The sequence below is a fragment of the Takifugu rubripes genome, chromosome 5 (assembly GCF_901000725.2).
Source record: "Takifugu rubripes chromosome 5, fTakRub1.2, whole genome shotgun sequence".
In the NCBI taxonomy this organism is placed as follows: domain Eukaryota; kingdom Metazoa; phylum Chordata; class Actinopteri; order Tetraodontiformes; family Tetraodontidae; genus Takifugu; species Takifugu rubripes.
The window spans coordinates 12,242,464-12,267,720 of NC_042289.1; the positions used below are offsets into that span (position 1 = coordinate 12,242,464).

The 25,257-nt window shown below is 52.3% G+C and overlaps 1 protein-coding gene and 1 long non-coding RNA gene across 5 annotated transcripts in view; both read right to left on the reverse strand.

Moving 5' to 3' along the window:
* Nucleotides 1-25,257, reverse strand: part of asic2 (acid-sensing (proton-gated) ion channel 2) — a 162,401-nt gene that overhangs the window by 24,166 nt on the left and 112,978 nt on the right. Inside the window, exon 1 of one of the 4 annotated variants that reach the window (XM_003964823.2) lies at nucleotides 12,511-13,764. The exons of the other annotated variants lie outside the window; for them this stretch is intronic. Coding sequence (XP_003964872.2) covers nucleotides 12,511-13,203 — 693 coding nt within the window. The 5' untranslated portion in view covers nucleotides 13,204-13,764. Of the gene's footprint in view, nucleotides 1-12,510; nucleotides 13,765-25,257 lie in introns of those variants that run through there. 4 annotated transcript variants of the gene reach the window in all.
* LOC115249880 (uncharacterized) lies at nucleotides 23,279-24,152 on the reverse strand. Its single transcript, XR_003888506.1, has 3 exons — nucleotides 24,049-24,152; nucleotides 23,634-23,969; nucleotides 23,279-23,552 (listed from the first exon to the last, which is right to left on the reverse strand). It is a non-coding gene; the product is annotated as an uncharacterized lncRNA (long non-coding RNA).

Here is a 25,257-nt window from a genome sequence, read left to right on the forward strand (position 1 = left end):
AAAGAAGCCCGGATGGCGCTATCGTTTTGATTAGCGAGCCGCCGCGCCGCCGTGCCGTCGACGCATCTGCGTGTCACTCTCATCCATCTGAATCCACGCAGAGGTGTCTCGGACAGATGTGCTGGCGGCCGTCCTGTCCGCCTCCTGATGGAATGATGGATCGTTTGTGCTTCACACATCTGCTTCATTCTGCCGCCATCAAAAGCTGATCAACAGAAAACGTTTCAACCGTTTCTTTTATGTCAAATCTGCACTCGAGTCCACGATGGATGTTTCAGCTGCTATACAGATGCTGTCCCAGCCCATGGACGCCCGCCCCCCCCCCCGGTTAGACAGCAGATAAAATTGGATGATGACTTTTGAAGGCAGCCTCTAGTGGTCGGTTGCGTAATTGTGCTAACTTCCAATGACAATTTTATCTGAAACACTTTATGAATAGCTTTTATTAGCATGTCGCTAGCATAGCCTCCACACCGCTGGACATCACTGAGGTCACGTCTGAGCCCAAGTTCAAAGCCGAGCCGGTTCACCTCATGCTGAGGTCAAAGCCTCTCCATTGTGTGAGCTGCTGACATCAAAACTCCAGAAACAAAGTCGGTGACGGGGTTGCAGCTCTGACACATTCCTGCATAAACAGAGGAAAATCAAAGCGAGCAGATCTGGATCGTGGCTGAGCGAGTGTACGGCAGCAAAGTTTGTCATCTCGCCAAACCCCCCCCCCCCCTCCAACGGGCTCGGCGCATCTGAAATCTTTGACCTCATTTCTCCAGCCAACGTCACGCTTTATGTAACGCGTTCTGACAGGAGCGTCGCACCCCCTGAAATCACAAACTGTACCCGGCCGAGGCTCGTGGAGCTCCCGGTACATTTACAGATCCACACACACACACACACACACACACACACACACACTCACACACTCACACACACCCTCCAACCCTGAGCAGCAGCAGTCGGAAGCTTCCAGCCCACCAGGGAGGAGCCCACTGCTGGCAGGCCGGGAGGGGGGAACATGTCAGAAAACAAGTTAAACGACGGCGGATTTGTTCCAGATTCCAGCAAAGAGGTGGAAATGAAACGAGCTGAGCCTGATTCTGTGGCAGCGTAAACCGTGTCAGTGGGGTTGCGTCTCTATTATCAATATTATTATTATTATCATCCATTTGTTCCTTCAGGGCCTGCAGCCAGGAATAAAAACAATGCTGGTTGCTGGTTCGTGTCTCTGAGCTGAGCCAATGAGGACTGTAAATGCCAGACAGGGACCTAAAAACACCTGAGAATGACACCTGCCCGCCCCCTGGTGGTGGGCTACAGTAGATGACAGACTTTAAGGCACCGACAGATGCTCTGGTGTAAAAGGGGATTAGACCCGAGTCGCATTTCTAAAGAGATGATCCAACATTGCGGTAATGTTGCCACCTTTTCTTCATCACGCCTTTAAATCTCCTGGTTGGGGACAGATTCAGCACAGCTTTGTCGCACCCCCTCCAGATTAGCCAGCCAGTTCATTTCCTGCTAAACCCCTCAAAGGCCCCTCAGGGGTGCAAGGACGCTGACATTCACGCAGGGCAGGCCCACAAAAACCTGCCTTTAATTGCATCGTGATTGACAGCTGAACCCCACCGATGGGCCAATCAGGTGAGCTAACAGGGAGAAACCTCCCCCACCGAGAAAACCAGGCTGGAAACAAATTAGCATTAGCCGACAACAGAGATATTTTTCTTCATTTCTGTGCATTCATTCGTGGCTCTAATATCAACTGTGATTTAGACGCTGCCTAAAACTGCTACTTTAACAGGAATACTGAGCAAATCAGGAAAACAGAGGGAATTTCCTCTGAAAGCAGATAAACAACCAAAAATCCAGAGGATTCAACCAAAAGTCCCTATTTTTAGCTTCATCTTGGAGGTTTCTTCAGTCCGTGACGTCCGATTTGGCCGCACTCGCCGGTGCATGAAGGGAAACGGGAGGAGGTGGGTGTATTTTGACTCTGCAGGGACGTTCCAGTCGCCGGGGGAGTTGGCGAGCTCAGAGCAGCCGCACGGCCAGCCTGAAGCCCAGATCCGGACCCGGACCATCCACCTCGCCAATAGGCTCCACGGCCTGGCGCTGGACCGCTGAAGCTCAGATCCAGGGCAAAACAGGCTATTAGCCTTTTTAAGGAGCTAATCTGCTTCTGCTGTTGCTTAAAATCCTCAAGAGATGGAGATGAAAAGGAGTTGGGAAGGAGTTTGAAATTCCACCAGAGTCCCCCCAACACACACACACACACACACCCCATTGATTTCCCCTCTCTCCTTTGGTTGGCTGTGCTACTCATTTTTCCCATTTCACTCCCTCCCCACTCCTCGGCCTGAGTGTCATCACTCCTGACCTTTAATTGCACGCCTGGCGCCGGTTCCCCGGCTGTGATCTGTGGGAGGATGAAGGCTTCCTCTCATCGGAGAAACATTAACGCCGTTTTGCTTCGCCACGAGTGGCGGCGCTTTAATTAATGAGGTTTATTAAACAGGAAATTTTGGACCGGTTAAAACAAAGCCGAGGCAAAAGAGCAGTTAAAAGCTGCTCTTAGGACATTCCGAAGGCTGGAAAACGTAATGTTCCGCCTGGATGGTTCTGCTTTCTGCTCGGATGAAGCGGAGCTCTGCGGGCCGGGCTGTGATGGAAGCAAAGGTCAGCGCTCTACAGGTCAGGGCTGGGGAGGATTCTGGGCAGAGAGGATCAAAGTGGGACTTATCAAATGGGAGATCAAAGAGGGAAGCGGCTGCAGTTTTCATCCGGGCGTGTGAAGCCGGAGAAGGAAAGAGGCAGGAAAACCCAGGATTTAAGGCATCCGTGGAAAAACGAACGAAGATTGTCTGACCACGGCTGGTCGGCACCAGGTCGAAGAAGGTTGGGCACATCCTGCTCCTCTGGTAGAAAACCCGGATGTGGACTGGATTTAGGTTCGGAGGGAAATAAGCGCACGTCCGTCACAGCGTCAGTGGGACCCGCGGGATGGGGAGGGGGTGGGGGGGGATCACACTTCCCCAGCTGTCCCGCTGATGTTTATTAGCTTGCAAAGTTGGACGTGGTCACTCTGCAAATTACCACAGGACCCTGATTAATCCCGCAGATGAGATGACGCCGCGTGCATGACAACGGGCGCTGCCGCGTGCATGACAACGAGCGCTGCCGCGTGCATGACAACGAGCGCTGCCGCGTGCATGACAACGAGCGCTGCCGCGTGCATGACAACGAGCGCTGCCGGACGGCTGCAGCTTATTGACTCAACCTTGAAGCAGCTTGTGTAAATAAGGAGGAAAATGGGAGTGCGGGACATTCTGGGCACGTCCTGCTGAAAGGCCAAAACAAAGATCTTCCGCATGTTTAATGGGGGGCCCTCAGGAGCCCTCCCACCGGCTCCTGAACGAACAGCCCTCTGTGGCACGCGCGCATGATTTAAACGGACGGTAATAAAGGTTTGTGCAGGCGGCGCCGCCCAGGAAAGTCAATTGTTTAATCTCTGGCAACATTTCTGCATCTTATTTAAGAGACTCAGACTGAAGATTTATGGTTCCTGCTGCGTTTGAGCCAACTTAACATTTGTCTAATTAGATGGGAGTTTCAGAAACAGCAGGTGCCTGAACAGGAAGTCGTTTCCCCCCCCCCGAGGATGCGCGGGTCTGTGTTCTCCAGCTTTGGCTCATTTGCATCTGCAGCAGCGTATTTATAATTCAGCAGGTTCATAGTTTCAGCACATTTAATATCTGTGGACTCTTCAAGGTCCAAAAAAGAGCAAATGTTTGATTACTGACTGAAAGGGTGCAGCTTTTGCACGTGTAGACACAGGTATGTGCACTGAGCCGCTCCATTAATCAGATCCTAATCACCGGCTCATCTTTCAAGATGATTAAATTGGCATGTGATGAATGTGCATGAGGATAAAAGCAGCCGCGCCGGTTACAGCCCGTGATGGCTGCCGCTGCCACATCCCATTAGGAGCCGGCAGCACGTGGGCCGGGCGCAGGAGCGCGCTCACTCACCTAAATAAAGATGGATCCCCACTTCCTGCCACTGTATAAAAACAGAATTTACAAGTTGTGTCCAGAGCTGGCACCGCTGCTCGGGCTCATCCAGCTGCCACTGCTGATGTTTTATCACCGCACGGCTTCAGACTCCTGGCGGATGCTGAATGTGATCTGCGGGATCTGTGCCGCCCCGTATTTTGGCCTGCGAAGCGTCCGAGAGGACACGGCGGCCCATCGGAGCGGGCGCCAGACAGCCGCCGACTCGCAGGTGACGCTCCCATCACGCTCTCCTTCCTGTTTCCACCCCAGAAGCGCCTCTGGCCGCACCCCCGATGGAATCTCACAAACGACAACCGTCCAATCGTGTTTTCACAATAAGCTCCACCCACCAATTACCTTCAGAAGAAAGCACATTTGTTTCCAGTTACCCTCCATTTATTCCTAATTAGTGCTGTGGAGGTGCTGAAGTCTACGATCAAGAGCTCCATCCTCCACTCACGTCTACGAGAGGGGACGTGGACCCCCTCCACTACAATAACGTGCAGATTTATAAGGTAATGTGCTGAAACTGCCTCACACTAAAGCTTCTTTACACTTTCCTGCCCGTGACGTCGTCGCTTCCTGCGCCAGGACACCAAGCGGAAGCCCGGAATGTCTCCGTTTGTAGTCCACTGTTTCCATGACAATTGTAAAGTGAAGCTGCCGACAATGAAATGGTGCAAATGTGCTGGTATTACGCGGAACACGGAGCACGCATTAGCACGTTAGCTCGGGTCCACCAGCTCGTCCACAACGTGAGAGATCAAACCTGGTTTTGTTCTAAATGAGACCAAAAGACGCGTTGGAGTTTCCATTTCAGCCTTGTGGGAAGAACAAAACCTGATTAAATCTACTACGAAAACCGAGGTTTCAAATTTCAGGTGTGTGATGGGAGGTGAACCTGCATAAAACAGACATCTAACACGTCAATCGTCCCCGAACGCCCACCCCACTCCCACCCCCTCCCACCCGTGGTCACTGCAAGTGGATGCACATCTCGAGATAGAGCGGCGTTTAAAGGACGGCGTTGAGAAGGCTGCTGTCATGTGCAGAACACACCCACGCGTATCTCGCTGCATCACTTCCTTCCCCCTTCATACACCCACAAGAGCTCCATCGGCTGCCCGTGGTGGTGGGCGAGAGACAGAGACTCAGAGAGAGAGAGAGAGAGATCTGTTAGCCATCTCCCTCATCAGTCTGGTCAGGGGAGGATGGAGGGAGGCCAGAAGCTCTACGCCCTGTATCACCTCTCCGCAGGCCTGCTGGGAGGGCAAGGAGACACTGGAGGGGTGGGGGCCTCAGACCATGAGTGATGGGACTCAGGCCGACAGGCGGAAGGGGACAGAACACAGATGAGAAGGAGAAGCTGGTATTAGGAGCCTGAGAAAGACGCGGCGACGCTACCTGTAAGGTTCAATATGACAGATAACACCTTTAATTAGTGTCCCGGCTCTGATGAGGGGAAAGCTATTAACAACGGCTGACACCCCCCTTAATTGTTGGCTCATTTCATGCGGCTCCATTACCGACTGCATGTGTCGTTTATTCTGTGCTAATTATCTCAGCAAAAAAAAAAGTTAATGGACCCGTTGCTGGTGCCGTGACGCCCAGGCTGGCAGCTCAGAGGCTTTCCAGACCAGGAGAACCCCCCCGTCCCCCCGAGTCTGGTTCCATGATGAAAGCTGGACCACCTGTGGCCATGTGAGGAACCCGGGCTGGCGATGATGTTATTTCTGTACGCCGGCGTCTCCGTGAGACTCGCTCGCCTGGTTGTGGGCGTGTCCCCCGACTTCCATCAGCTGGTGATCAGGCTCCTCCGTTCATCCTCCAACCAGACAAATTTCTATCAGAGGCGGGGAGAGAATGTGGAGCTGAGACTAAATACTCCACACCACCCCCTCGCTCCCGTCGGCCCTGTCAGACAGGCAGGGGGGTGTTTTGGGAAAACGAGCAGGGTCGGGAACGCCGCCGCTGTTTCCAGGGGCAACGTCCAGCAGGACGAGGAAGTGGACGGACGTGATAACATTGAGTGAAGAGCATCGATTCTGGATGCTCGTCATCATTACGCCGGGGGAGGCTCCAGCAGGTCGCGTGCCCCCCCTCCAGGACTCGTCGGCGCCGCTGCACATCCAGACCGACTTCCAGGAAGGTTCGCCGTCACACCCCCACTCCTTCAAAAGGCTGTCATCATCAGAGCGTGTCCTCTTCCTGCCCTCGTATCACCAAGTCTTCTGGGCCCATCCTTCAGAAGAACAGACCCAAACGCTGCGGCGGTCGCCGTTCCAGACGCAGGTCGCGGCGCCGCAGGAGACGGGTGATGACAGAGGGGCAGGAGCGGAGGAAGGACGGGACAAAGTTCCCCAGGAAACGCTGCGACGGGGATTCAAATGGCCTTCAGACAAAGTTCTGGAAATAATAACGGGGCCTTGCTGGGGGCGTCACGGCAGCACAGCAGCACGGAGAAAAACGGCGCCTGCCTCCGTCTTTATTGGACTTCACCGTTTGGGTCCAGCTTGTGTTTTAACCGCGTTGTTATTGTTCTTTCATTTGCACCGTTTTCATGGCGATACTGGTCCCCAGTGGCAAAACAAAGCATTTTATTGTTGGTTCTGCATGAAAAATTCATGTAAATGCACTAAATATTAAAGTCTGCCTGAGTAGGGGGATGAAAAATTCATGTAAAACAGTCTGAAAGTCCATCAGGCGCCGTTAGACAACACTGACCATCAGCTGAGGCGGCACCAGGCCTCAGGAAGAGGAGGAGATTTATGGGATGGCAGCACTAGAGCCCACCGCTGCAGCATGTGGGACATTTACAGGTCCGGGCCCGTCTGGGACCCCATGTAAAGCATAAGTGAGGTTCTGGATGACTTGAATCACCCGGATTACATTTGTAAAGACGAGTTCATCGAACCACGACGTCAGCGAATCAGGGAAACGGAGAAAAGTCCGAAAATGAGCTCACGTGTCACGACAACAATGAATGAATTAAAGACAAGAGTGGAAATTGAGTCTCGTTGCAGGTTTGTGATTGAGTTTCTCAGCTCAGTAATTTTATGTTTAATTGACTCTGAAACGCGCAGCGACCTGTCAGCCGCTGACAGGAAGGAGGCTGCGTATAATTAAAGCCCATTAGGAAAGTTATGACTTCCTAGCTCCACAGATCCTCTTCCGTTCTGTTTAATTTCCACCGCTACAGCAGACTCGTTCACATCTGGATTACCCAGAATGCATCTGTTTAAGACCAGGGCACGCCCGGTGTCGGATGCCCGGCGTGGGTTTAAGATCCTTTTTCGGGAGCCTGTTGGGGGACGCTTTATCTGCACCTCTCTGCTCTGACAGTCGGCACAAACCTGAGCGCTGGACGAAGGCGAACGAGTTATTTACCCCAACTGCAGAAAATGTTTGTTCCATTATTGAAGGAGAGGCAGCGACTTCGTGTTTCCCTGACGGGAAAAGCAGGGGGGAGAAAAAAACCCCATCACACAATAAAATCAGGGATAGTGGGGGTATTTATGGCTGCCTCACCCACACAAATATGGCGCCGCAGCAGGAGACGAGCTAATAGGAGTCCATTTTCCTGTTTCCCATAAGAAAAGACCGTGGGGGCCGAAGTAATGAGGCTGTGGCACCTGCCCACGATACACGTGTTGAACAACAGCACCGGAGAGCTTCCACTGAGCAACAATGTGACCCATTTTCATATCCATCCATCCTGCTAATGCTCGCGCCTGCACCTCTGCTCCCTATTCTTTACTTGTCTGAAGTACGTGCTGCTCAGCGGTGAGAATTAAGAGCAGCGGAGCAGCAGAGCGTCGTTAGGAGGCCTCGTCTGGTGTTAGAATTAATCAGGAAGTGCTCCAAAGAAGCGGAATGGACAGAAACTTGCATTTCCACATAAGCATCACAGGTAGTGCAGGTGTAATTAACTTTAGCAGGGCAGCTAGCGCTCCTGAATATTCTACAACCTGCATATTGTAGACGCAAACAAAAGAAATGATTCTCAGTTATATATTTATACACACACACACACACACACACACACACACAGCACAGAATATGGGTGACACGGTAAAGTTAAATTAAAGTGTGCTGTCAACCAAGCGGAATGAAGTGCCGCAAATTGTTTCTTGCGTTTCCATTATTCATGAGGGTTTTCGGGTCTGAAGGCGAGGCGCCGGTGAAACATTCAGCGCGTTCCATTATTGAGGGAGGCTCGCCGCCGCCGCCGCTCGCCATGCCGAGCAGGTTAAATCTGGGAGCCCCTGCGTACTCCTGCCTCGGTGCCAGCTGCTTTTCTGGGCTGGGAGCCTTTTTCACCCCCCCACCTATTCAGCAGAACTTCAAGCTTCAGCTCTGAGCCGCTTCGACAACACAGAGCTGTCGCATTCCTGCAGCGAGGGATGAAATATTCACAAGTTGCTGCAATTCCAAGATGGAAAAATAAAACGGGGGACGCGTCTCGACTCCATTAAGGGACCCGTTTAACAGTGACAACAGGACAGACACCCAGGACAGCAGGTGCGTCCTCAATATGGAGCAGGACAGGCGTCAAGAGTCAAGACAAACCCCGGCCGGTCCGGAGGGGGTCAGAGGTCAGAAGGAACGCAGGTCAAAGAACCACGTGAGCCTCCGTTCTGAGAGCAGAGCCAGGCTACAGAGAGGCGCCAGCTTAAAGAGGAAAGAGGAAAGGATTCATCCTTTGATCCTGCCTTTGAAGTCTTCTGAGCACCAACAGATTCGCCATTTAAGTCGGCCCACGTTCACCTGTGCGGCGGTTTCCTCGATCTCAACGGTAATCTGGGGGGAGGGAGGGGGGGGGGGGGGGGAGATACGTCCTCAACCCGACTCACTTTAAAAGTCCTGAGAAAACCAGGAGAGACTAAAGGAACCGTTGCCATCGGCTGCATCTACACCATCCAGGCGCCGCGGCAGCTCCGCACGCCAGATTCAGATTCTCCAGAACAAAAGGATGAAATGGTCATTTAGCTGCCAATAGCATGAAGCCGATCCACAAGTCTTTGGTCCAATCAGGTGCCTGCCAGTAACGCACATGACTGAACCTTCCCGCTAACCACAAACCCAGAAACCCAGATCCAACTTGCTTTGTCTTCTTTTGTTTCCCAACAATCCAAACGATATTTTGGCCATCGGGACCCGACCTGGAGGCGTTCAAGGCCTGCTCAGACGTGAGGCAGCAGAGCGCTGGGCAGAGGGCACGTTCCACCCTGGTGGAGCCGGCCGTCCTGCTGCTCTGACTTCAGATTTAACGCCGCTGCTCGTCCTGATTAAACACGCGCCAGTTGTTGATGCGCTGCTTAGATATTCTCGGAGGCGTTTTGTTTGGCTCTGTGCTGCATTATGCTAATGTTTCTCTCTATTACCATTAAATACCTCAGCTAGCACGTGCAGATACATGTCCCTAGGAGGGGACCAGGGTGGTGAATATGGATGGAGCCGTGGGCGTGGGAGAAAGGTCAAGGGGGTCGCGCCACTTGTCCTGAAGTTCATGAACTTCAGCAAGCGCAGACGTTAGCGAACTTTTCAAAGTCCTGAGGACCTTCTGCATGAAACCTGCCGTCGCCTTCATCTGCATCCCAGGCACCAGGAGGTTTACCCTGCGGCGTATCACCGATCGGAACGAGAGGGAGCGTCGTGGAGGTTGCCAGGGCGGATGAAAGTGCTCGTGCCTTTTCCTCCTGGAGAGGAACGGCGGTGCTAAGCAGGGTGCACGCTCACGTTAATGAGAATGCAGTAGCTGGAGCTCCGCCCTGATGCTCCCGTTTGCTAGATCAATAGTTTCAATGGTCTGAGTCTACACAGACCTGCTGGAGAGAGAAGGGAAGAAAAGGAGAGGCACATTATTAGCTGCATTGGCTGATCATAGCCACTGATCAAGTGTTGGGAGAGGAGCTCCTAAAATAAGCTGAAGAAATGAAGAGTGCGAAGCGTCTCAGGTACCAGAGCGAGCAGACGACGAACGCAGCAAATAATTAGAGCAGAAGAATTAAAGCAGATGGCGCGGATAAAAATAAAGTCTGCAAAAGTGAGAAGAAAAGCAGCCTGATGGCTGACATCTAATAAAGTAGGGATTCCTAACAAAGACCATCAATCCTTCAGTAATGAGACGTGAGACTGACCAACAGTGGGGAGTAATTACTGCTGAGAGCAGGAGGCTGGAGAACCCGCACAAAAGAGCCGGCTCGGCCGCTTCCACCGCTCTCCTCACGCAGACCCGATGGAACCAGCGCACATCCAACAGACGCATATCTGCCGTCATAAATCTCCCAGAAACAAGCGAGCTCTTGAACCTTCCCCGTCAAATGTCGCATTAATAAATATTCGCCGATTCGATGCGGCGCGGACGCCCTCGTCACGTTCCCGGGAACGCTCAGCGGCTGTTGGCTCTCGGGGGAAATATCTCCCGCTTCCGTCCGCCCGGCGTTGGTGATAAAGAGGCCATTAGAGCCAAACAATGAGCTGGAAGACGCTGAGTGTTACAACAAACACAAACTGTTTCAAAGCTAATCTGCTGCTAATGTGGGGAAATACTGCGGCTTTTGGAAAACCATTAACGCAGAGGTCTGACACACACTCGCTATGATTTGGGATTTATCCGAGGAATCGGAGCAGCCGCTTCCGTTTGGCCTTCACATTCCTCTGGAGAAGCGGCTCATTGGTCACCCCGAGCAGCCAGAGCTTCCCCTGGTTCCCCAGCGTCCTGGCGTGTGATTAGACGCTGCTCTCAGACGCCCAGCACGCCTTCATCGCTCACTGCAGGCGTTATCTGGTCCTCCAACAGAGAAGGTGCAGATGTGTATCTGCTGGCTGGCCTTTAATAAGGAGTCACTTGTGTTTAGCAGGAGATGTTAGAGCAGCTCACCTGCTGGGCGGCTGCGGAGCTGGAGGAGTGTTTAATAGAAAGGAGGGAAGCAGCATTTGCTCCGTCTCTGACGGACGCATTGATCTGGCAGCTCTTTACTGGTTCCTGTGAAGGCGATACAGACTCGGCATATGAATTTCTGCTGCCGCGCGAGGTTGACGGGCCATTTATATTCCAAACCAAAAGCCCCTTTTTTCTGTCGTCGCAGCACCTCCCAACCTCGGGCTGCTCCGCTCTCCTCTGTTCCCTCCGACCTGCCTGCAGATGAAAGCACCCTCTGTGCTCCGACCCTATAACACCCACCTCCACCACTTACTCCTGGAACAATCTCCCTCACAAACAAAAGACTTTTTATTTACCTGCGGGTCTCGTGTCCCCTGTTATTCTGGCTGCCGCGTCCTTTTGGTCCTTGTCTGACAGTGTTTTAAATGCCGGATTAATGAATTGGCCTCAGGGAGCCTTTGCTGCCTTGTAGCAGCGGGCTAATGAGATTAGCAGGAACTCGAAAGTGCCCGTTAGCAACGTGAGACGTCCCTGCGTGGAACAGCGAGGATGGGAAGCGGCGCTGTGGTATCGACGCGAACGTTCCAGAGGTTCTTTACTGTTGCCAGAGATGCTAGCTTGAATACGGGAGAAAAAAAACATCCTTCCTCTACGTGAATTCTCGCGTCCACATTGTTGGAACGTCATTAGCGAGTCGCCCCAATAAAGTCCGAAACAAATTCTGACAAGAGCAACGCCAACCAGCTGCTACGCGACAGAAGCCAAAGCTAACTTTCAAACGTGATGAGACCAGACTTTGGGTTCTCAACGTTCTGATTTGTTACGGCTGAACGGGAAGGGGGTCGTAAAAATGCTGAGCATGCAGCGAGCGAGGCGGGAAAAGACTTACAGCCTCATGAAAACCATAACTACAGAGGCTGTTTTGGGAGAGGCGCATTAGCATAAGAGCGCTTACGATCAGTGTGATGTATCGGTTTGGGAGAGGGACGTTTTTATGAGGTTAAACTCTGCTTACAGCTGTGTGCGACCCTCCATCCTGCCTCCGTTTCACCTCGGTGAAGAATTAGCTTTATTGCTCTATAGGATAATATAACGTTGCTCTTGGACGCGCCTTTCTAGCCCTTTGTCTTGATATCCTCACGTCACCCTCAGCCACCTGTTGACTGGTGGCCACGAAGCTGAGGAGCAACAGGAAGACGGGTTCTAGGTGCCTCCTGGAAGATGACTGGGCACAACCATCCACCCTCACTAGCGTCTCTGGGCTAACAGTGACATGTTTATAGCCAAGATTCAGCTTCAAAGGCCATTCTCCATCTTTTTCTCCCGTTAGTGCGTCTGATATGGATAATGTTTGCACATTCATTCGGTGGGGATCTGATAATGGCCCTTCGGAGGCTGCTAATCGTTTTGCACGACGATCAAAACGGATTTGACAGTCAGCCAGAACGGCGCGTAAAACAACTGCTATTGTGTGGTTAAAAGGAGCCAAGTCAGAGGTGGAGCTCCACTAAATGACGGCGAGATGGGGCAATGTGTGGTGTCAGCAGGGAGCCGTGGGCAGAAGGTCAGACTTACGGAGGAGAAGTTGTGGGCGCCGCAGGGTTCCCCTCTGTACTTGCACGAGAGAAGCATGTCGTCCAGCTGGTGGCTCAGTCTGTCCATAAACTCCAAGTTGGTTCCCTCAAAGTTCCTGGGCGGCAGAAAGAGCTTGAAATCGGACAGCTTCTTGAACCAGGTCTGCCGGTCCTCCTGGAGCAGGTCCAGAACGATGGGCCTGACAGTGCGGTTGGCCAGCAGCAGGCCCAGCCAGTGCCCGGCGAAGTACAGGTCGCTCTTGGTGAGCTTGTAGAGGCGGATGGGGTTGTTGTTGCAGATGGTGACTGCCGGGAAGGCCAGTTCCTTGGCCCACTCCGTGTGGACCCGCGTGTATGTGGGGAAGGAGAGCCAGTGGAGGAGGCGGTTGGAGGACCAGGACAAAAGCAGCCCCAGGGAGGTGCAGAGGGCCAGCAGCCAGAAGGCCCTGCGGCCCACGGAGCCACCTGGGAGGCAAACATACCTCAGGCCGTGCAGACGTGTCCTCGACAGCAGAGTGGACGTGACCCGAGCTAGAGACGGCTTCGTGGGACATGTCTTGCGACTTTTCCTGATCATGGCCGGGGACCCCCTGCGGAGACAGCGTCCCTCCAGGGCCATCGCTGCCCACAGTGCTCCTACAGCTGTGGGAAGGGCTTCATCTCCGAGCCAGGCCTCCGAGGCTGGGGCCCACATGTAGCTCCAGGACAAATCCACTACTCAGGTCCACACATGAACGGTCCGTCCCGAGCTCCGGAATACCGAGGACCTGCGGAGCCCCGGAGGCAAAGGCGCCGCACGCGCGCGGAGCCGCGGCCTTGAGGAAGTGTTTGCGCTCTGAAAGGGTCCGTGCACTCAGCAGCAGCTACTTGTTGGTGGCCGCCGCTGCCGGCTCGGAGCGCTGCAGCCGCCGAGCTCAGCGAGGGCGGAATAAATATATCAGCTGGGCAAATGTGCTCCGAGCAAGGTGGCTTCTACATGAGTGAGTCCGGCATCCATCGCAGTGAGTGTGACAGTGAACACGAGAGGATGAGACGGAGAGAGCCAAGGAAGAGGAGCGGGGGAGGGGCGGGGACGGGACGGGAGGGGAGGGGAGGGACGGAATACAAAACACCGGCGGCCGAGGAGAGGACGAGAGAGGAGACGAACGGAGGGAAAAGGTGATTAAGATGATGGTGGTGGAGGAGGGGCAGAGCGGCGGCTGTTGAGCCGGTCCTCCTCTGAGGTCCGTTGGGCTCCCAGGGCTCCGGCGGAGGCAGGAACCACTTGAGTGTCACTACTGAAGCTGCGTGTCAGTGCAGAGAAAAGTGCCCTTTGCTCGTCTGCCCCACTTTGCTGCCTCACTTCTGATGCCTTGACTCAGCTGTGATGTCACTGGTCCTCGCTTCACTTTAACCACGCGACGGCAGTGCACGGACGCACGCACGTACACACGCACGCACTGATCCTGCAGACTAGTGCTGGTCAATAAAGCCTCCTGTGATCATCTCCTTCATCTCTGATCTCGACATTCCTCCGGCGTCGCTCCTTCTAAAAATACTCTCCCAAAATCAAATTCATCAACTTGCCCTCACGCTCCTCCTCCTCCTCGTCTTCCTCCTCCTCCTCCTCGACCTCTTCTCGGATCCCTTTGCTTCGTCCTCTTCTCTTCCACTTTGCGCACGTGCTCCCTCACTCCCCCTCCTCCGTCCGGGAAGTCTTTTTCTCGCTCCGTGTCCTGGCCTGCTCCATCCGGCTGGCTCCGTCTCCCTGTTCTGAATGACTTCTCTCCCCTCTCTGATCTCTCCCTCTTCCCTCCCCCCTCCCCTCTCTCTCCGGTATTCAGGCAGCTCGCTCTCCCGCCGCACCGCTCCTCCTCCTCCTCCCCCCCTCCCGCGCCGCAGCTCCGTCCACGCATCCCGAGCCAGCGCCGTCTCCCTCCGCGCTACCTTCCTTCTCGACGTCTCGTCTGTCCGCCGCTGCTCCAGAAAAATCCCGTTGAACCGAGCGCTTCCTGTTCTAAGCGCCTGTTTGAAGTTGCACAGATGAACAGAGGCGCTCCTCTTTCTTTACCTCCCTCAACATTTGAAAGGAAACAACGATCTGCCCTTTTGAAGTTCCGCAAAGGCTTTTAATTCTCCTTTAATTAAAAGTTCTCAGAAAGTATCTCGCAAGTTTAAGCAGAGTGTTTAAGCTGAAGCGGCTCTTTGGGTGAGAACTTGGGGAAGACGGAAGCTGATCGCTGCGCGTGTGGAATTGAGCAGCCCCTAGTGGTGGCGACGCAGATTGCGGACTCCCTTCCTGGATAATATGAACACGCTGATGTAACATTATGTTTCTGTCCAACAGAGATGAATTAAAGAGGCTCGGGCGCTGCCAGTAAACACTCTGACAATCGAATCTTCACGCTCACTCGAGGCTCTAACGCCGTCTCTCTCCGTGCTTCCATCTCAGAGGAGCGCGCACGTGCTGCGGAACAGACCTCCAGTTCTAGTTTGCTCAGCGGCTCTGATGCTCCGCATCCTGAGCTAACATGATTACCATCACGGCGTTGACACCAATACGCCAAATGAATCGAGCGCGCGGGGTTGACGTCGCTCGACTGCTTCGCTTGATTTAGTCTTTCAGGATCGGCGAACACGTGTGAAACGTTTGGATTTTTAAAAAAACTGGCAAAACACTTCACGCTGGTTCATATGAGGGCATGAGGGGTTTTGTCTGACGTGAAAGGTAGAAAATGAGATGAGAGTGTGGAGACGAGCGCTCTCCTCCAGGTTGGGTCATTAGCTCGGAGCATTAAGGGGGGGGGGGGGGGTTGTCAGCTGCGCGGCGTCTGGAAATAACAACTCAGATGTTCAACATGGCAATTTGCAATTCTGAAACACGGGAAAATCGCTAATTAATTAGGAATAACGCCGGCCCAGCCTTCCGCCGCCATCACGCCGCGCCCTGTCTGGCCGCCGGCGCTCTCACTAACAACGCAGCTCCGCTTTGATGCCGGAGACCCTCGCGGATCAAAGGACGGCTGCGGTAAACCGGTCATGTAAATATGACCACGCAGTAATGAGGCCGGCGCCGTTTGAGAGAGCGGCGTGGGCAGAACACAGGCGGCCGGATCGGATCAGGCAGGGAGCGCTCTCGTCTCTACGGTCCCGGTTCTGCCTGTCAAAGAGCTTCACAAGTGCTGACGCAGCAGAGTCGGGGGACCCAACAACCCCTGCGTAGCCTCTCGTTACACTAAAAGACTGAAGGTGTCGCCGTCACTCATTCAATCATCGTTACGTCTGACAGCCATTGTCACGCTTCATGGAACCGTCCGCAAATGGACTTGGACCCGCTGGAGTAGTTTTTGTTCTCTTTGGGCCGCTCTCGCTAGCACTGGTGTTAGCGTTAGCAGACTATCTGCATCCAAAGGCATCATTTCTGGACTATACTCATCAGCCTAATGTGGATCAGTTGCCTGGTGTCAACGCTGTACCGGAGCAACGGGAGATGATCAGTTCTGGTTGAAGAGTTCTGTCGTGCACGACAGCAGCAGCGCGAGAATTAGCACCATGTCAGTTCATTATTTAGCGCTACGAGTCAAGCACTGTAAAACATCCGAAAGTAAAACGTCTTTACGACTGAATGAGCGCTCGGCTCATCCAAATGCAACCTTGTTTGATTTGAGAACGCCGGGAAACAGCTGCTTTGGATCAGAACACATCTGGCCCACATTTATCCAACAGAAGGCTTTAAAGAGTGCATAAAGCTAATTTGCCTAAAAAGTTGACGTTTTTGCGGGCGTGTATGAGTGGCGGTCATCACTGATGTGGAACAGTACGGACGCATCCAAAGACAATTACAACATTAGCTCAGGTTAAGCTAATAATGGCGTGAGCTCGACGGTTGCACACGCACGTCCATTTTCCCTTTTCAGCCGTTCTCTCACAGGAAATGGAAAAGAACGTCCATTAGAAGTGTCTGTACGGAGATCTGATGTCTGCCAGATAATATGCAAACGGGCTAAATGACGGAGTTTGTGCAGAAATCAATATCCTGTCAGCTTTTATCTGTGCATCGGACTCAGATGGCGAGCCTTTTATCTGCTAAACACACGTCTGTGCGAAGGATTTCTGCCCAACGCCGGTTCGGGGACGGCTTCTTCAGTGGGTTAAAATGAATTGGAAACAGGTTGGATGCTCTAAAAGATTAAAGGTCATCAGAGTCCACAGCTATCAGCGGTACAGGGGGCGGGCACAGCCAGGCTAACACGTGCTAATAACGTACCGTCCTTTAGAATATGTTGCTTTGGCCTCCTGTGAGGGTCTGTTAAAGGATTTTGATGTGGACGCTGCGAGTCAATTAAATGTCACAATTAATGTTGGTTTCAGTCACTCATTTGATTATTTTTTCATGAATTCACTGATGTTCCTTCAGCGTTTTAATCACTTTACCCCTCCGTCAGAGGTTTATAATGATATAATATAATATAATGAGCCTCATTTCCTTTCTTTGTCGTTGTTTTTGAACTAAAATGAGTGCGAACGTGTGAAATAGGACAGGTGTGACGCTGACATCTGCACTGAGCTGCCATCAAACCCGGCGCCTCCATGACTCAGAACCCGTTTGCATTGCCAGAAGTTCCATTTTGTGCCAAAGAGAAAGGCAGCTGCCACAGGTTACCGTGGTAACCGGGGCTCCAACAAGCATTGTTGTGCGCGTGATGGACGGGAAACTTTCCGTATGTTTCGCCGCATCGTTACGGAGAATCAAAGCTAATTACGTCCAGAAACAAACGCGTGCAGGACGACCGTCTCAATAATGAAGGACAGGAGGAGAGTTCAGATCATGGCTAATGACGCTATTAGAGCGCCGCCGCGGCACAATCAATCTGGGGGGTGATTAGCATGAGCGTGCACGGGGGGGGGGGGGGGGCGAGACACCCTTCAGGACTGTGGTCACAGCAACCTCTGCTGGAACTGCGTCCTATGGTGTTCTACAGAAATGGAACTGGGACCGGAGTGGGGCCAGGGGCCAGACCAGGGGCCAGACCAGGGGCCAGACCAGGAGCCAGACCAGGGGCCAGACCAGGAGCCAGACCAGGGGCCAGACCAGGAGCCAGACCAGGAGCCAGACCAGGGGCCAGACCAGGAGCCAGACCAGGGGCCAGACCAGGAGCCAGACCAGGGGCCAGACCAGGGGCCAGACCAGGGGCCAGACCAGGGGCAGTGCCAACACACACTCAGGGAAATTCAGCTTTCTGGCCTCCTGCAGAAGCCAGGTGGGAGAGCAGCCTGGCTAAACTCTGATGGGCCCCCAGGGGTCTGCCGGCGCCTCCTAAGCGGCTCCACTGATCTAAGTCTCTTTTACACCAGCAACAGAGGACAAGGCAGTAACCATAGTAACAAGGAGACAACCACAGAGAACATTTGGAACTCCATCCTCGGGTAACTGCCCTGGTCCTTCAGCTGGAGCTTGAGCCTCCTGGTCAGGGATGGATGGATTCTCCGTGACTTTACTGGGTCTCAGCTGTTGTTCGGGGCTGTAAATGTCCCAATGATCCCTTCTCACACCTGTTTCCTGAAGTTCCCATGTCGTTGCTGCACCTTTGGGAACGGAGCAGACGTGATTCCAGCCTTCAGAGAGGCAGGAGAAGCCGTAAAGCCGGAGCCTCGTCTTCCAGGCATTATTCTTGGAATACCCTCTACGATATCGTGCTATAGGTCTTAAACTGAGCGCTCCGAAGGGAGCGCCGGAATAAACACAAGTGTCAAACGTTCTGGAGTCTGAGGTGAAATGTCAGCTGACAGCATCAAACGGGGAGTTTATTCCATCTCGTAAAACATTGATGCTTCGCTGTTGATGTGCTTTTAATGAGGAGACTGAGATATGGCAGAGCTCCTCCTCCCATCGGACGCTCGGGAAATCTCCGCGTTGTTCTGATGCTTCCGAGTGGGAGCAATCACAGTGGTGATTCACCTGCAGCCTCGCTGCTGCACGCCTGCGCGCCGCCGCCGCTCTGAGTCGCCTTGAAACGAAGCCCAACTTTCAACTTTGGAAAAAGGAAAAATCCTGTGGTGCCACTTTATTGCAGGCAAGTCAACATTTTCCACTTGAACTCAGAGGAGTCGTCATCAAAGCCTGTGCAGCTTTAATCTTCAAAGTAAAATCGGGCCCAGTGTTGTTGACGCTCCCCAGAGGATGTGTTGAAGAATCGCAACAAGAGAAGAAGAATCTTGCAGCTGTCTAATCTGGCCTGGACTTCACTGATAGCCCACATGGTTAAATCTGCTCCATCCTAACGAAGGCCGGATCCTTCTGAGAGGAGGATGAAAGAGCCTCACTGGGAGGCCGGAATCCAGCGGCTTTCCCAAGGAAGTGTTGACCCTCCTGGGAATCCACTCCTAGGAGGGAGGAGATGTGAAGCCGAGTAAACGCTGGGGTGAATTAAAGATGAGCTGGAGTTCTTCTGCTCTGAAATGAGTGAAAGATGTTTTCAATCATGTCATTAGAAGATCAGAACATCACAGCCTCTGATCTTCTGAGGCTCTCCGCCTGAAAAGAGACGTCTGGCTGCTGACTTCTGGACATGGAGCAAACATCTCGCTCATCTCTTTGGAGTTTGAGATGTTTGCCAGGACACGGGGGGGGGGGGGGGGGCAAATATTCATTCCAGACTCCTCCGATCATTTTAAAGGTCAGACGTCAGGACGTTAACGACAAGTGTGTGCTGCTCGTTCCAGTGGTCAAAGTCCTGAGATTGTGGTTAGAGCCTAAATAAAGACTGAAGTCAAAGGTCAAAGTGAGGCTCTGAGGGCTCCAACTCCACCTTCTCCTAAACATCCCCCCTCTAATCGTCATTTCAAGCCCAGAAATGAGGCGTGACGCTCGGAGAGGAGGCAGCCGGTGACAAACAGCTCTGCAGCAGAGGAGGAGCACACGAGGAACCCTTAAAGGAACAGTTCATCCACAAGCACCACGGGCGGGCGGGCGGGCGGACGGAGGGGGCTTCGTTGTCTTGGAATCAGAAGGTTTGCCCAGCTCTCGTCCGGAGAACCGTGCCTGTTGTCGCCCGTGCCAGGTGTTTATGTCTAAACTGTATATTCGACGCTAATGAAGGGGCGCCTGCATCTGTCCGACAGGTCGGCGTTTCAGCTGCAGGGTTTAACGGATCCTCGCCTTTGGATTTTTGAGCTGATTAAATTACAGGATGACTCAAATCTAAAAGAGTCTTTTCTGTGGGTGGATGAGCACAAGCTTAAAGTTAATAAGTGTCGCTCAAGGAGGACAAATGTGGGTGTGTTTGTTTATAGCCGAGGGGGGTCCTCACAAACACACCACACACCACACACACCACCTAACCAGGCGAGTCGAGTGGTTAAACCCCCCCAATGTCAGGAATAAACCACCACTGTTAGGAAGGCTGGACATTCAGATATGTTCATCACAAAATCCTTCAAATCTGTGCTGTCTTTGGTTAAAACCTCCAAGAGAAGTTTCACCGATGGACGGAGGAGGGAGGAGACAATCTCCTCTTTGATCTCCCCCCCCCCCCCCCCCGCCCCACCTCCCAGATCACACGCAGCTTTTCATCTCCCAGAATGCCGTCTGAAAGGTGCTGTCCTGCTGAGGAGAAGCAGGCGGCGAGCGAACGCAGCACGCCGCAGAGCGATGCCCTGCTCATTAACTCCGCCTTTGTTAGCCTGTGATTCTCATTAGCAACCTTAATTACCAGAGCCGGAGTCTGATGCGGTGACCCATGATGAGGACACATGAAGGGCTAGAGAAGCTCCCGGACGGGGGCTTTGTTCTCGAACCGTTCAGATGTAAACACGGCCGTTCTGCATCTGAGCTCCATTTTCCAGGTTCTGACAAGCACGGGAACAAACGTGACCACGTTGGCGTCCTCGCCGGGCGTCCTGCAGGCACGACAAACATGATGGGTTGGTTTCCTTTCCTCATAAAACATTTGTAAAGCTTATTGTTGTCTCAAACACAGAGAGCCCACGGTGCTCCAGGTCCTCCTCTTATTGCTGCGTTGCATCAATGTCGGGTAGTTTTAGAAAAAAAGACAAAGACTTGTTTATGACTATCATCCTCATCATCATCATCATCATCATCATCACCACTTCACCTTTTTTATGGGTTTTTTTACGACTTTTTCAGTTTTCTGTCGATAAATAAGCAAAAATCCTGAGATGTAACATAAAACATGCAACTAATCAGCTTTAGTGTTTCCCTCCAGAGCCACTGGAACCTCTCATCAACATAGGCAAGACACCCGAGGAGGTCACGGGGGGTCATGGGGGTCACGGGGGGGCATGGGGGTCACAGGGGGGGGCATGGGACAGGTCCTAGAAGCCAAATTCAAATAATATCCAGGACTAATGATTATTACTAATCAGAATTTCTTCGGTATTTCAAGACGTACCTGCACAGCCCAGTTGTGCATAACTTCCAACAATTTCTACCAATGTTGCTATGGCAACCATCTATGTTGGGGGGGTGCATGTGCAGTGAAAAATGAAACGATACTGAGCAGAAGAGTAGTAGAGTAGAGGTAGTAGAGCAGAACAGTCGGCACCAGGTGAAAACAAGCACACAGATCCCACCACTCCTACTGGGATTTCCACCACTCCCACTGGGATTTCCACCACTCCCACTGGGATTTCCACCACTCCTACTGGGATTTCCACCACTCCCACTGGGATTTCCACCACTCCCACTGGGATTTCCACCAGTCCCACTGGGATTTCCGCCACTCCTACTGGGATTTCCGCCACTCCTACTGGGATTTCCACCACTCCCACTGGGATTTCCACCACTCCCACTGGGATTTCCACCAGTCCCACTGGGATTTCCGCCACTCCCACTGGGATTTCCACCACTCCTACTGGGATTTCCACCACTCCCACTGGGATTTCCGCCACTCCCACTGGGATTTCCACCACTCCTACTGGGATTTCCACCACTCCCACTGGGATTTCCACCACTCCTACTGGGATTTCCACCACTCCCACTGGGATTTCCACCACTCCTACTGGGATTCCCACCACTCCCACTGGGATTTCCACCAGTCCCACTGGGATTTCCACCACTCCTACTGGGATTTCCACCACTCCTACTGGGATTTCCGCCACTCCCACTGGGATTTCCACCAGTCCCACTGGGATTTCCACCAGTCCCACTGGGATTTCCACCAGTCCCGGTGGGTTGGGATGTGAATGGACACAGAGAACGGAGACAGAGGAAAGAAGACGTGAAGGACGAGTCGCCCACCATCAATTGTTTGAATGAGAGACATCAAGCCAATGGTGTGAGATTAACGGTGAAAGAGGAATGTTGAGCCTCCAGAGCGAGGTGGCCTGCTTTCCCGAGCGCTGGCTGCACAGAATGCCGAATTACTCTCGGCTTTGATCTCATCCTAACAACAATCCAGCCTCTGCCTTCCACTTTCTCTTTTATGAAAAAGGGAAGGAATGGGAGAAGTGGGCTGGTTGGCCCGACGGCGCTTCTGGGAAGATTGAAAAAGGAATAATAATAATAATAAAAGAAAAGCTGCTCTGGGATTCCAGTTTTGCATGTGAAAGGAGTAAAGGGGGGGGTGGATACGCCTTCCACACGCGACAGGAAAGGTGAAATGGCCCGAATGTTGAAGAGAGACGGCAGCTGCCGCTCTGCAGAACTGCTGCACGTTTAATTAGCAGCTCGTCCGACGCTCCGCATCAGTCAGCAGCAGGTTATTTATGCTCCCACGTGCCTGACGGGGACGCAGCGCTCCGGACAACAAGATTAACACGATTATTGATTAAAAGCACTGGCGATAAAGGAGAAACCAGGGCTGGAGCTCATTCTGTGTAGCTTCCCTGCTCGTATTGGTGCACGTGCTCTGGTCTAGTCCTGGGAAACAGGAAGCTTCTTCCTGCTGTGGCTAAACACAATATCTGAGAGCGAGAGAGACGCGTACCACTGAGCGTCCGCTCCTCATTAATGCTGGATTACTGCGTCCATCTGCGTCTGTGATCAGGAGAACTGCGCGGGGAGCAGCAGAACACTGGTGAGATCAGAGGGAGACGGGCCGGAGGGAGCCACAAGCTCCTCCTCCTCCTGCCGTAAACACCCACCGAACCATCAGGAGGGTTAAATGGGCCGAGGTGGAGACCCGACGGCCTCTGGACTTCCTGGAGTCTCATGGGTCTAATTTGAGGAACATTTAAAAGTTGGAAGGTCAGAGAGGGGCAGCGTGGCCTCCGCGCGTATCGATCCTCTCTGACCTTCACCAGCTGCTTTCGTACTTCAACTTTAGTCCTCGGAGGCCGCGTGTACTTAAAGGTACGTGCAGCGTGAGGCACGGCGAAGGGCTGCGGGCTGCTAAATAACAGCGAGATGCTCGGGTGGCTCCTTCAACAGATGCCGAGGTCAGCACTCCTGCGTGTCGGCGCTCTCCGTTCTCCATCTTCCAACAAAAGAACCTCAAAATGGAACGTGTAATTAAGTCGTTACCTTAATGCATAAACGTTGGACAGATGCATTAATTTCTTAGTGCTGTCGGACTTTAACCTCCATTAACAGGTTTACTACCCGTTAGGAGCGACTTCCTTCTTCCCCAGAGACGGAAGTGAGGAGAACTCCTGTGTTAAAAGCTCAGCCTCTCGGGTTTGAAAGAAGTCGTTACTTTAACGGTTTTAAAACGTCCTCTAAAACGACGCCCTGGTTCCTCTTCAGCTGAAGAACAGGACGTCGAGCATCAACTAGTAACGAGCTGAAGAACAGTCAGAGACCCTTAAAAATCCAGCACAGGTTTTATTTCTTCTGCTTCCTCTTCCCCCAAAAAACCCAAACCGCTTATTTCCGTGTGGAAGCCAGTGGTTCAACATCTGGACCCGGACCCCGGGCGCTGCCGCTGCCTCCCCGCCGCTCCTGTCCCCGGTCCAGGCCAGCGACTGGATGCAAGGCTGCGTTTAATTTGTCTCCCAGCCAACAACGACTGAATCAGTCCTGCCCTTTTCTCTCTGTGCAAATCAATTCTCCTCTTTACTCTGTAGCCTGAACCCACATAAACGGGACCGACTGTGACCGTGGATCTGCCAATGAGGACAAAACACGTTGTGGATAAGCTGTAGCAGGCCCGTGCGTGTGCGTCTGCATTTGTTGTGCATGCTTACTCAAACCCAATTAATCATCTCTGCGAAGCGTTCTTTCATGATTGATGGAGTGTCATGGTAACGGAAGGTCGTGGCTCTCCGTCTGATGGCGGCGGCAGAGATTTCAGGGCTGAGCAGCGTTTATCTGCCCCTCGCGTCAAACCCGCTGCGAGACACTAAACTCATATCGGCAGCTCGGGCTCTGCCACGCTCGCAGCAGTCAGGCTGACGAAGATGAAGCAGAGCGGGTGAAACAACACACATATTTATCAACGATGGCTGCCCTCTCAAAGACGCTGCGCCGCTTCACTGACCCGGACGGTACGAGAGAACCAGGCAGTCGGTCGGCTGATTGATCTATAAAGCAACAAGTGGGTTTTTATTTACATGCAGGTTTGTGCTGCTGTTAAAAGGAAAACTACACACACATACTTACATTTCTGTCTTTGTGAGGACCTTCACTGACATAATACTCAATTCTAACTTCAAGGTTAAAGCCAAGGCTTCCCCATCAAACAGTCCTTTGAAGGTGTGGAGACCAGCACAAATGGCCCCCACTATGCAAACATGTCTCCACATTTGCAAGAAGAAATAGGATTTTGGTACTCCATATGTAGTAAATGTGAGCACACACACACACACACACACACACACACAGTGATGTACAGCATCGGCAGTGTGATCTGGTCCTTTGGGAGTTTTCTTCCACATTTATTTCTTATTTAGGCCCTTCAGCTCCAGGAAATGTTGACTAAAGTGGATCAATTCCCACAGTTCAATAACAACATATGAATTTTCATCAGAATCCGATTTGATTCTGCCTTAAATCAAGTGTAAAATTGTTTTATAAAACTGTAAATTGTCTCTGGCCCAGCTCTGCTGCCTCTTCTGTAATCACCCACCTCCTTCTGCCCCCCCACTCTGTGTCCTAACTGGGAATTCTGTGACTTTTAAACCCCCACAATGATCTTCACCACTTCTATCTACACCAAATGCTTCTCTGTATGTGTTTAATGTATCAAAATCACACATAAAAGGAAGAGTTGTAATGGCTTGTTTGTTCAGATAAAGTTGTATTTATGATGCACATTTTATTTTAATTTACCAGGAAAAAAGTATCAGAAAGAATATTTGTGGGAGAATAGTGTTTTATATTTACTTAATACAACTTTGTGTAAACTAATGTGCAATTAAGGGTCTTGAATGGTGTAATTTAGCTTCTGTAATCTGTATTATCTGCCTGTACACACACACACACACACACACACACACGAAGGTATCTGCACTGTTAATCGCAGACCAGGGTAAAACATTAAGCAGCCAGTCAAAGCCGACCTGCAATAAAGCGCCACATTCATCCCGCGGCAGCAGCAGTCATACATAGTTAATTTCCGGAACGTTCTGTACAGTTTTCCTTACAGCTCATTTAGTTATTTGGAGCGCTGGGAGCAGGACGGACGAGCCAGGTCCAGGAGGAATATTGCTTTCATAAGTCAGCGTGTTAAATGTACATGGGCCGTTGTCACTGCCACGGAGAACCCTGCTGATGGTGACAGACGAGAGCTAATGACTGCTGAGATAATGGAGCAATTAATATTTCACCATTATAAACACGTCACCGCAATTAAGAGCTTTTGCTCCATCG